Source organism: Perna viridis, chromosome 4, assembly GCF_037379345.1.
Source record: "Perna viridis isolate PV_CMFRI_1.1 ecotype Kerala chromosome 4, ASM3737934v1, whole genome shotgun sequence".
NCBI lineage: Eukaryota > Metazoa > Mollusca > Bivalvia > Mytilida > Mytilidae > Perna > Perna viridis.
In genome coordinates, this window is record NC_142448.1 from 24,404,889 (window position 1) to 24,417,723 (window position 12,835).

The 12,835-nt window shown below is 30.8% G+C and overlaps 1 protein-coding gene across 2 annotated transcripts in view; it reads left to right on the forward strand.

The window, feature by feature from the left end:
* Positions 1-486: 486 nt before the first annotated feature.
* The window catches only part of LOC148619423 (guanylate cyclase 32E-like), a 45,251-nt gene continuing 32,902 nt past the window's right edge, over positions 487-12,835 (forward strand). The window contains exons 1-3 of one of the 2 annotated variants that reach the window (XM_088579297.1): positions 487-947; positions 11,891-12,073; positions 12,522-12,642. In XM_088579297.1, coding sequence (XP_088435423.1) covers positions 579-947; positions 11,891-12,073; positions 12,522-12,642 — 673 coding nt within the window. In that variant the 5' untranslated portion in view covers positions 487-578. Of the gene's footprint in view, positions 948-4,503; positions 4,656-11,890; positions 12,074-12,521; positions 12,643-12,835 lie in introns of those variants that run through there. The other variant, XM_088579298.1, reaches the window with a different exon arrangement.

The following is a 12,835-nucleotide window of genomic DNA, read 5'->3' on the forward strand; positions in this document are numbered from 1 at the left end:
CAATTAAGTTTAAATAAAAACAAATTGTGGAATAATAATTAGTGTCTTGTGATAACGTTACAAGTTAATCAAATCATACAGTCTATTAACTTCTTTTATCTGATTTTAAGATATGATTTAAGAAGCATAAAACAAGCATCATTACCTCTCCAAAATAATTAATTTGTTTTTGGTTGCTATTACAGTCATCGAGCAATTACTTCATGTACAGTTTTATCATAGCATTGATATTGTCGATCACAAGCTGTTTATAAACAAAATAGTTTTTGAAGACTGAAAACTTGCTATTGAAGAAACATAGTCTTGTTCCGAATGTTGCTGAAAAGAAATAAAGTTGCTTCTAGTCTATAAGACGTCGTTTTAAATGCGATATCCCGTCAATTCATTCGTTTGTTTCTAGACCGATCATAGGCCAATATAACGCTAACGTAGATAGGAGTTACTCGACAAAAATCCACTACCTATAATTACTCAATTCGCATGCATGACTTTGGCATGATTAGGTTATCATTTATTTTTCAGATAAACTGTCAAGCAGCTATCGTTATTGTGTTTATGGGTGATGAAAGCGAAAAACGATGACAGGATTGCGGGTTTTGTGTTTTCTCTTGTATTCGAAATTTGTCCTGCTTAGTTGTGAGAAAAATGTAATATGGCTTGGATATATAACGGGATCGGAACAGAAAGGATTATATTACAACAAACCTGGACAAATAATTTCTGGAGCCTTGACATACGCCCTAGACCAAATAAACAACGATAGTACCATTTTACCGAATCATTATCTAGATTTCAAAATTGCTGAAACGTACGGAAGTGAAAAAGAAAGTATTCGTCGAAGTGTAGAACTTCTACAATATAACATTTCAGCTTATATTGGACCACAGGAAACGTGTAGTCATGAAGGACGTATTGCTGCTTCTTTTAACATTCCAATGATTTCTTACGTAAGTTATTAGTTAATGTATCATAAATTATTTCTTTGTTTACACTCTTTAGATGAGGGCAGTTTTTAGTAGCAGTCTATTTAAATATCAGCCTTGCATATTAAATCCCACAAAATATATTGCCTTTCTTATTCCGAAAAAGGCACATACCACATAATCACATTACCAATATTGATTGTCATATGGTTGCACTATAATGTTGTTGCACAATGGTTGTGTGATATATAACAAAAATAAAAATTTTATATGGAATGGACACTTTTCAAGAATTATTGCTTTTGATTTGGTTAATTTAAGGAGTTAAATACATATTTTTCCCCGAAACAAAGAAGATAATAGTAAAAGTATTGCGTATGTAGATAAAAAATGCATCGGTTGTTCGGTGTTTTTTTTATCCTGAATATCACCTCAATTGACACTGTCTGAATTGTATGTGGTTTAGGCCTTTGAGATGTGGACCTATTAATGTGATGTTCAGCGACGATTTTCAAAATTTAGAAATCGTATTTGTATGACGTTTGGTAAGTGCAACAAATGAAATGTAATAAATGATAAGATAATTAAACCAATTTAATGGTAAATCTAATAATAATGACTGATGACTGTTGTCAGTTAAAGCATACACAACTACTAAAAGTATAAATACATATTTAGTCGTAATTGTATCATGAACTCTAATCATTTTATAAGAGTTAAAGATAAAAACTATGTTTCTACTTCGAATTACATGGCTCTACATTGTAAGTATTATTAAATATTAATTTCAAATTAAATATTTAGTAGCATCGCAGTTTAGTAGTCAAAGACGAATATACAAGAATGTATAGAATAGATGAGTTGATACATGTTTTATTATTCGTGTAAGTGTTTCATATTCAACTTGCCTCTGTTTCCCTTTAGTTTCTTTGTTGGGGTTTTTATTGCATATTTTATTTTGATCAACATGGATATTGCATTAGATGTGTACATTTATGTCTTATACTTGTTTTTAGTACCAGTCATTGTCACACCCATATTTCAATTAATGATTTCAAACAATGTAACTATCAAGGTGGCATTAAAAACGACAATGAATTGTGAATATAGCTCATTTGTCCGCAATACATGTAAAATAAAGCAACTATTTTCTGACATTTCGTAAATACATCAACTTTTACATTTATTTGTTTGAAGTCTAAAGCCGAACTATGAGAACTTTAAAAGGACAGTTTCCTACCAAGACGATATTCATTCTACCCTAAACCAAAATCGAATTACGATTTTAGCCATGACTTTGTACACAAATTGTTTTATTTTTAATAATTGGCCAAAAACGTACCGAGATATTATTACATGTCATTTTACTAATGCTAAATGCACCAAAAATCTCTTTTATATAATCTATGTCTTCATATGTATTAATGCATTTTGTATTAAATCTACAAACTACAAATTGTATGTGTTCTTTTTCTTTTTCTTTTTCTTAGATTATATTTAAATTCAATCCTGATTGAATGATATATTGTAATTTGTAAAATAATAAACTATAAAGATTGCATATTACCAAGCCGTCCACCACCAGCTGCAATGCACGACAATTCTATAGTATTGACAACTTGGAATTGTTAAGACTGTTTTAATATTTCTTTCTTAATTAGTTCAAATACTTCAATATATGTCATCATATTAGTTATCAAGCTACAACAGTCTGCAGTATAACATAAAATGTCATAGAAAGAAAAATTAGATGATGAAATTTGTCAATAGAAGAGTGCAAAGATATTTATCATTGATATGTGATTAAAATGAGTGATTTTCTGATTATATGTATATGATATTTAATCAAAATTTCACAAAATCCTTATCGGTTTATTTAAACAAGACAAAGAATATATTTATTGATTGACTCTGTTGTTGATTGAGTAAGATTAGCGTCGGAGATGGTTTAGTTGTGGCGTTTAACTTTAATTCTAACACGGAAAGCTTAAGAAAACGTTTAAAATGAAAAAAAAAGGTTTAGAGATAAAATATGCAGTATAAAGATATTGAAGTTTAAAGCATGGGAACCTAAAATCAAATAAGACAAACAAACAAACGAAAAAAAGATATATAGTAAAAGTGAACAAAAATGAATAAATGAACACTAGAAAATTGTTGTTTATTTAAAACACCGGTATGTTCGTTAATTTCATTTTGAAAATTATGTTTTAAAATGAATTTACATTGCAAGAGAATCACATGTAATAACTTCGTAATACGGGATGCGATATAAAAAGATATAGCAGTGCTGATCTGATGCTGACATTGTACATTCCATCCATCATTGTAATTGGCATAGCTGTCATAATCTTATCAAACAGTAGTATATCCATTTAATTAACACTCCAGTGTAAAAAAATACAAATAACAAAATTAATGAAGAAATATATTAAAGTTTGAAACTAAAAAAGAAACAATATGATTTATCATTCATACTGTTCAAATTTCTTATTTTATGAATTCTATAACAATTGATGTACATTGTTCGTATTTTCTGTCTAAAATTTGTATCTGGGCGTTAGTAATTTTTCAAAATATTTTTTTAGATGAAGGTGATTGATCATTCCTTAATAATATTGTTTTTGAGTTGAAGAAGGTATGATTGTTCCAGTTTTATTTTTATTGTTTTGAATTCTAATATCACGAGTACATTTAGTAAATGGTGCAATATTTCAAATGAGATGTAATTATCGTTATAATGCCATTTCTATTTTTAGATACAGTTTGAATTTCTTCCAAATTGAGACTAAAAGGCGAAAATGCGTTTGATCTCCCTTTTGCACGCAATTTTGGTGCTTATCATAGTTTATCTTTGTTTGATGTGATTTATCAAGGCATATCATGTAAATGAAACCCTTGCATGTTTGATTAAGTAACTTCCTGACATTAAAGGAGGGAATACATAATCAGCGGACAATGACCACGTGTGATAAAGCAAAGTTGGGAGATAATAGCAAGAAAAGATTTAAGACGTACCTTAAGTGTAATGCAGCTTACCTGTGGCTTACCTGTAAACACTATATTGGTAGCCATCGTTTAAAGTCTCCTGCTATACTGACGTCAATATTAAGTGCATTGATGATACAGTTGAAGGACAGGGACAAAACTATAGGATATTTATTTTTAGTAATTATACTACAATCGAATATTCAAATTAAAGTATATTTAATTAAGTTAAATCAATATACCATTCATTCTAATAAAAACAACGTTGTAAAAACGTATACCATATTTGATGCAAGCAATTCAAAGCCATTGTCGTTTGAATATAGATGTAAAGCAATACAAACTTCTAAGTTTCATCTTTCTGTCTGGGAAAATGCTCTCTGCATTAGTTGATTTCATAAACAATTTGTTTTTTTTTATAATGAAAGAGTGCTGAGGATAAACGAAATCATGTTTTTCGTTATACCTTTTGCATAGCTTATTTTCAGAATGGAGGAAAGGTACGAAAAACGCTTCACCTTGATATCACTAATAAATGCAGACTGTGTGCAAAATTTAAACGCTTTAATACCTCGTTGACGTAATCTGTTTCATACACATATATATTAAATGGAAGTAATAGAATGAAGAAAATATGCACGATTTCCTAATTCTTGATCATGTATGATTTCCCATGTGTCTGCATCGAAAATAACGGACGATAAATGAAACGATGTTTAAAGGCTGATTTACCAGTTTTACGCTGTAAGTACACAGGAACTTTGCAAATTGTTCATATACTAGGGTCATTACATTTTGAACAAATGTCACTGATGAGAGAATAAGTCAGTTATGGAATGAATCAAGCAAACGTCTGGTGTCATTAACACGTACTCTATAGTATATCTTTTTTATTTCATGTACGTATTCAGCGAGATTCCATAGACTAATCGTACTTTCCTTCATTCTTATTGAAATCATCCTGTAATCTTCAATAATCGAATTTATCTTTTTAAAACTTTTAAATTTCTGATTATTAGTTGTTTAAAGCAAATTTGGTGCCATTAAATACCATTTGCAAAACGTCCCTGCACAGTAATCTATTTACAGAACTAAATTTCTATATCTACAGTCATGAATATTTAAATATGCAAATGATATTTATATCAATGCTGTTGTGATTGTAGACTAATCTTTAATGTTTTTTTGCAATTCCATAATATTATCATATTGACCATATCGTATCTGAAAAAAGTCCTATTTCAGTAATATCCCTTGTGATTGCTGCACAATATCACAACAGCTAGATGTATATTATCAGGAGAGTAATATTTCGATATGATAAAGGTACAAGCATACTTCACATTTGAGAATTAAGATGATTGTTCTTCATAAAACATTATGCAACATGCTGATGATACAGACATCACAAAAGAAACAAGTGGCATCTGTTTTATTGGTCTATCTTGCATATTGAAAAAAAATATTTCAAAGAAGGTGCTTGTGATTTAGCCTATGAATAAGTGATGAAGCAATCAGTTTCAGGGAGTTCCAGGTAATGAATTGAACAATATGTAATTCTGTCTAAAATTATTTTAAAGTACACTTTAAAAAGTGTGGAAGTCAATATTTATATATTTATAATACTGATTGGTTACAGAAGAAGCCACAATAATATACCTACATCAAATTTATCTTATTGCGGGTTCAAGTAATGTTTTGTTTTCCTGTTCCTCTCTTAAAGATTGCATAGTGAACAAACGAATAGCGGTAGTATTTTTATGAAAAGAAATATTCATTTTCATCTATCGCAACAACAACAGCAAAGATATTTTCATAAATATATAGATATACGTACATGCTCAAGAAGTGCTGAAAAATATTGCGACTTGCGTTCATAAAAAGTATTATATATGAACTGTTTTATTTCGTTATGGTAAAAGTTCAAGCCAAACCTTGTTTTTGTCAAATGGCCATAAAAACGGTCATACGCCAGCGTTTATTTGATAAAGAGTCCACGGGGTAAAAAGGAATACGACTCTCTCACGGGTCCTGTATCATATAAAGTAAATGATGCACTTGTGAAATGAATTCTGAATAAGCGGAGTAATCAACTATTTAATCAGAGAAAGACGGTTTATGGAGTCGGCAAAAAAAAAACAAAAAAAAACTAGTCCATGGTAACGCGTTGATTAAAGCTAAAGGGAAACTTAGAAAATATTCACAAGAAAGTGTACTTTAAAACTAGTCATATTGCTGAGCTGGTCTATATTTAATATACAAGTAGAATAGCCCTTGAGAATGACACATTATAATGCTAATATAATGGAATATCAGTTGTTGTAAAAAGGAGTACCATTGTGCGCATTAGGCAAAACAATTGTATAGATTTATACTATATTTGCAAAATAAGCGTATGAGTACGGTCAAACAATAAACTACGAAAGTTTACCCATATGAGTAGATATTTTGTATACTGACCCAAGGTAATTTACGAATGTATGGTTTTTCGAAACATAATATAACAAAAATGGTTTCACAAACACAAACGTCTTCAATCCTAAAATTATCTCACAACGACTGTTCGAAAAAGAGTGAAAAAACTTCCATATTCTAGATGTGCTATTGTTTAAGTTTGAAACTTAAAACTAACCCAGTTATGGGAAGTGCTATACTACTTTGTGAAGTTTGAAGGAAATGATTTATTTGATGATGATTTCTACAATTAGTTAATTCCCAGACCATTTTCAAGACAATTTCACTTTGTCCATTTACGACTAACTAGAGAAAACTGATTTACGGTTCTATACTGTACAAAGAAAGGATTTTGAATTGGAGTAAACAAGACCAGTACACAAAAATAAAATAAAATAAAATAAAATAAAATAAATAATAAAAAAAAACCAATAAAATAAAAACGTATCCGGACATTAATCTATTCGAAATGCCTTAACAATGCATTTAGTACAGTACCATTTGCTAATTCCTTGTAGGAATCAATTCAAGTTTCTGTTCCGTTAGCTTTCATTGCAATGTTTCTGATCTTATGCTTGTTTACCCCAGTTGACCTCGGTAAAAGTAAAGAAACTTTCCGGAGTTGATGTGAATGTGCTTCATATCATTCTTTGGACCATATGTGAATATGCATTTGTACGATTGTACGCGGAAAGTAAACATAAGCGATTACATGATGTACTCAACATTAACATTTAATTTATAAAAATGTCAAATTTTATGTATTTTAGTTAGCTTGTGTTTTGATATGCAAATGCAGTAATTAGATCTTTGCATTTCAATTAAAATATTTCTGTAATTAGTACACGTGCATTTATCAAGCATTGTTAACATATAAGTTTTTATGAAAAAAACGGGGATTCGTTATATTGTTTTTCCACTGAATTTTGCTTTCGTGATGATTTTGTTAATAAAACCTTGTGTACATGAATGTAATGATATTTTAATGACAATATAATATCACTGACAATAGTTACATCTCTAGTACACCAGATACAATAGCCAAATAAAGAATGTGTAAATTGATAGATGTCCCTTTATAACACAGCAGACAGCATAGGTTGCAGAAGTAGCGAGAAGTCACGGTAGTTATCAATTATTGTTGAATGTCACGATGCTTTCGTTAACAAAGCGACAATTTTATGCCAATTTTAGCTACTTTTAATAGATTTCCGACTGTGATAAAATGCCTGGATATGATATTGAACCCTGATTTCTTTTTTAAAATCTCCTTCTTTTCAAGCTTTAAATCGTTTGTTGCACAGATGAGTACTACTGATCTCTCATGAATGGTATACAACACTGGTTCCACACCGCCCCGATGCATCGTCAAACAATTTTGATTGACCAATATTTTTGTCTACATGTAGGTGCTATAAAGCTTTCATTGTATTTGCGGATTGGAAAATGCTCGAGTATGTTAGATTCAATCAAATAATTGGAATTTTATGACCTTATAATCAGTTAAAATGTAGTTTTCTCAGACAAAAGTATACATAAAAATACTTCCAAGTAAATTATAAGGTTTCTTGTACTAAAATAATTAGCATAAAATCGACAACAAACCAACGGAACTGATGATGCATCACAGAATTAGCATTAAAATTAATTCAACGGGAAATCGATAATTTGAATGTGTAAGTTCTAAGCCAAAAACAAAGCATAACCTGAAGTTTAAAACAGGCAATATAAATCTGCATTAAGATGCAATAAACGCGAAATCAGATGTTGACCCTTACAGCAGTTATACTTGCATTAATAAATGACTACATTAAATAAGTTTTGAAGATTTGACATAAAAGGGTCGACATATCCAAGAATGACATTTTAATATGTGTAATCAAGTTGTCAATCATGAACTTCGTGTAACTGCGTGTATGTTATTATCAGTTACGATTGAATTACAACGGTTTGTTTTCTGATTTGTAGAATTGTCAATTTATTTAATTTTGTATATTGATATAAGACAAATACAGTACGTTACCTACCACTAACACAATTAGATTCAATCTAGATGCAAAGCAGTAATTTTGATTGAACAAGGTCGGGTGTTCGATAAATTATGTACCTAACTAAAACCTTGACCAGCCGCCGACAGAAATCGACAAATCCCCGCACCCCTCTACAGAAGCAAACAGTAAATCATGAATATTTTTCTATATCAAAGCGAATCGGATTATGGGTGCCCAAAATATTTTACTGCTTACGAATATGAAATAAAACACATGACAATGATTGTGTAATTTCAACTGAAGAATTAATTTAAAATGTACTGTATTACCCCATACCCATGTAAATTGTTACGTAAATTAAACTGCAATTCATAAGTTAGGAATCATCATAGTACTTAACAATGAAGCTACACAATATATGTTACCATTTTATTGATAAAACACTGCATTCTTGTAAGTTATATTTCGAGTTGGTGCATTAAATTAACACAAGCAAGGTACCGTTTCACATCAGGTCGATAGCGGAGGGCATTCTACAATTTTCAAATATTGACCACTGTACAAATATTTCAGGTACAATATAATTTTATAATTGAACTCAAAGTATATGTAATGATAAACGAAATCACGGTACAGAATTAATGGATTGCTTTATGTGTACAATGAAATATTGCAAAACGTTATGACACATACTACATTCTTCCATACAATACAATTTTGCACTGGGTTGATTCAACTGATACTTATCTCCTCGTGTACTAAAAGTAGTGGTTCAACAGACATATTTCGGTCATAGTCTTTTCTTCATAATGTTGAATTACGCCCCCATCATATTAGTATGCAGTGCAAAGCCCTGACTTTTACATGTATCTATACACGGAATGAATCGGTTAAAGCACAACCTTTCTTTTTACTAAGATTATAGGTATATAATTAAGCAATATAATTGTAACCCATTTCGTGCATTATCAATATTGATATCCTGTTTTACCTATATATATTTTTTTACGACGAGTACTTTATTTTAAATCAGTTATTGTGCTGCTCTTTCAAGTGTTCTAGATTCACTGTAAAAACATTTACATATTTTTGTATGATAGTTGTAGCGATTTTCTTCTTTACATCGAACACGTCATATTTTTCTTTACCTCCCACTTAGAAATGCATAAAATAAAGATGAACGTCTTTAAACAATGTTTTATGGGATAATATATCTCATTTTTACAGTTGTTATATCTCTCATGAGAGAAAATGTAGGAATCTGGCTTCTATGTATAATTAAGAGATTTCTTTGTCAACGATTGTAAAACGAGTATGTCAATGAATTTCATTATGTAGAAAATGGAGCTGTCAAAACAATTGTTATATATATGTATTTGTGAATTATGCATTTTCCTATGATGACGTTTCCAAAACAAGTGTAGAGGTGTATTTTCATGACAATTAGTTGCATGTCTAGATAAGCATATTTTGATTTAGTCATTGTACCGTTTGTCTTATATCCAGAAGTTTACCTTTTTATGATTTTAAGTGGTTTACTATAGGAAAGGTGATGAAGTATAGTATCATGTTACCCATGTAGGATGTTGTTCTACGTAGTTGTCAAACTTTTTTGATTTATTGAAAATTGGTGTTAAGTTGGTGTTGAATTGGTGCTTAATTTAGGTCAGTTTTTTGGGGGAAATTGAAGATGAAATTAAGAGTTGGTATAGAATGGGATAGCCAGTCAAATAAAGGATTGAGACTTGGCATATTTGGCCGATCAAATTTGATGTTCAGTGATATACGGTGGCAGACTGGATGTAAGATTGGATTTATTTTATGTGGTTAAGGGATGTGTTTTTGGAGACAAGTGATGCAAGAGGAATATTGTTTTTGAGAGTTGCAACTTGCCGTAACTGGAAGTTAACTCGTTATTGTTGATGCTGTTTCTTTGACGTTTTGACGAATACTTGCCTTAACAGAAAGTATTTGTATTCCGGATAATATGTTCCGAGGTTCCGGACAATGGTCCGAGGTTATTGTGAATTATTGACGTTAGTACAACTGGCCTTAACAGGAAGTTATCGTGTTCTGAACAATGGTCCGAGGTTCGAACTTGGCTTCTGTGGTTAAAACATACTAGCCAAGAGCTTTACGCGTACTCGGCCGCCATGGCACAAGTACAATTACATATAAATTGGCATTTGAGGATAAAAGTATTTATCAACATTAAATATACAGACATCGTTTGGTAAAACATATATTCCTTGATAAAATACGCAACGAAGGAAAAATATTAAGTATCATCTCTTATACCTTATAAAGATTTACAAACCGCACATTCTCCAAATTTCGGCCAAAAATTCTTTAAGTTATGGAATGAGCTTCAAAACCTGCTAAATGATTAAATCAAAAATGTTCACATGCAAACAGGTCTTCAAACAAGAATTGTATGTACCTTGACAATTCTACGTTTTCCTTGTATATTCATGAATTTTAGCTAAATGAGTATTCAAGGGAACCAAGGTTCTAGCGGATATCAACAGAATGTAATCCAATGTAACACCAATAGGAATTTCCTTTTCATTGGGAACTAAATTTCGTGGTTGGCTGACACATAAAAAACACGAATGGTGGTACCCCACGAACAAAAGTACTTTCACAGTAGATCATATCTTACTTAGAAAAGTTGGTTTTAAAAGAAGAATTCCTGTGTGAAATGTATCTATTTCTGATTTCTGAAGTCTAGGTTATGCTAAACTAATCAAATGTGACAAGACAATCAACTCTGAGATCTGAATCCTGACATATTGTTTTATCAATGTCCCACTGATAGAAACTCAATGTAATTGTTTTAGCATTCCTTAGGACCTTTTCATATTGAAGTGAATTTCATTCCTGGAAAATTGTCGAATGTCATCGTGATTTTGTCAGCTATTATAAATTGCGTATATTTTCAAAATTGATTGAGCTTAGTTTTTTAAATCTATTTTGGAGTTAAACGACAGTTCGTTATTCACACAACTAGGCCTGGAAAAATCAAAACTAATGGGAAATAACTGATCTTTTTATCTGTAAGCTTCATTTTAGCGAATTAAATTTCTTCAGACATTGGCCCAAATATATTTTTTTACCATTGCATTATAAAATATCTATGTATTTTTCGCTCGATGATGTAGAAAATACTATTTTTTACTTTTTTGTTTACTGGTTCCGACATTGATATGAGTACTGAGTTGGTTAATATAAAAGACTGTCAATTGAATAATTCACCTTGTAGTATATCCCATTTTGTGTTTCCACACAATGTGCTGGTAATGCCACATGGCATTGTTAATTATGTTTATTTCTCATATAAGGAAATATTTATTTTAAATAGACATTAAAAGTTTCGTACTTAAGATTGAATAACTTAATCATGCTTTTGTCCTTATATGTAAAAAGTGTATATTTAACAGTGATTTACTTTCAATCAGATGGAGTATAACCAAAGTTAGCAAATTGTTACACATACTGCTCTGAAAATAATTGATTTGTTTGGTTTTTTTTCAGTATTGTTCAGAGGCTGATGTCAGTAATAAAGAAGAGTACCCAACATTTGCCCGCACAAGGCCAACTGACTCACAGATTTCTCAAAGCGTGGTCTCGATTCTTAAGACTTTTAAGTGGAAGAAAATTACCTTTGTTCATTCAAGTGCGGACATTTTTACTCATACAGCGAACACAATCTATCAGGTACCAGTTCATTAAAACTAGATGTTTGTATTACTGAACCAGTAACGATAATCAAATTGTTCATTACTAATTTTGTATCTGTTTTTTTTCTACCCTCACAAATAAAAATGATAAAAGTCAGTGAAGAATTAGCTTGAATTCATTTTAATATCAAAAATAAAAAGAAAACAATCAGTCCATAGATATTTTTCATTCAACTCGAGTTTTACATGTTGACTCAAAGGTAAAATGTTGTTGTGAAGATAAATGTCAAACGATTTGCTATAATAGAATCCGAATTAAGGTTCATCCTAATGTTTCACATGGCGTCAGTCTAAAATACCTCACTTATTTCCTGTGAAATATTCCAAAATGTCATATTCTGTGCATGTAAAAATGTGAATATCATTTGACATTGGAAAGGTTATGGTGCGTGGTTGTATCTTTAGATGAACATTTCCTCTTTCAGCTTCTGCTCCAACATAACATTACAGTAAGCTTTCGGAAGATGTACTCAGATCCATACTTCCATGGTCATACTGAGAACCCATTCGTCCGTATTGCGTCAGAAACTTACATAGATACCAGAAGTAAGTAGTTTGATTGCTTGTTGAATCGATTGATTCTAAATCATCTACTCAATATATTAAAAGATGTCAAAAATGATGGAATATTTGATCGACAACATATTTGTCCTGTGTGGTGGTCGTGTTTTTCAACAAACGATCGGCATACCAATGGAAACAAATTGTGCGCTTTTCTCTAGCCTATCCCTTTACTCTC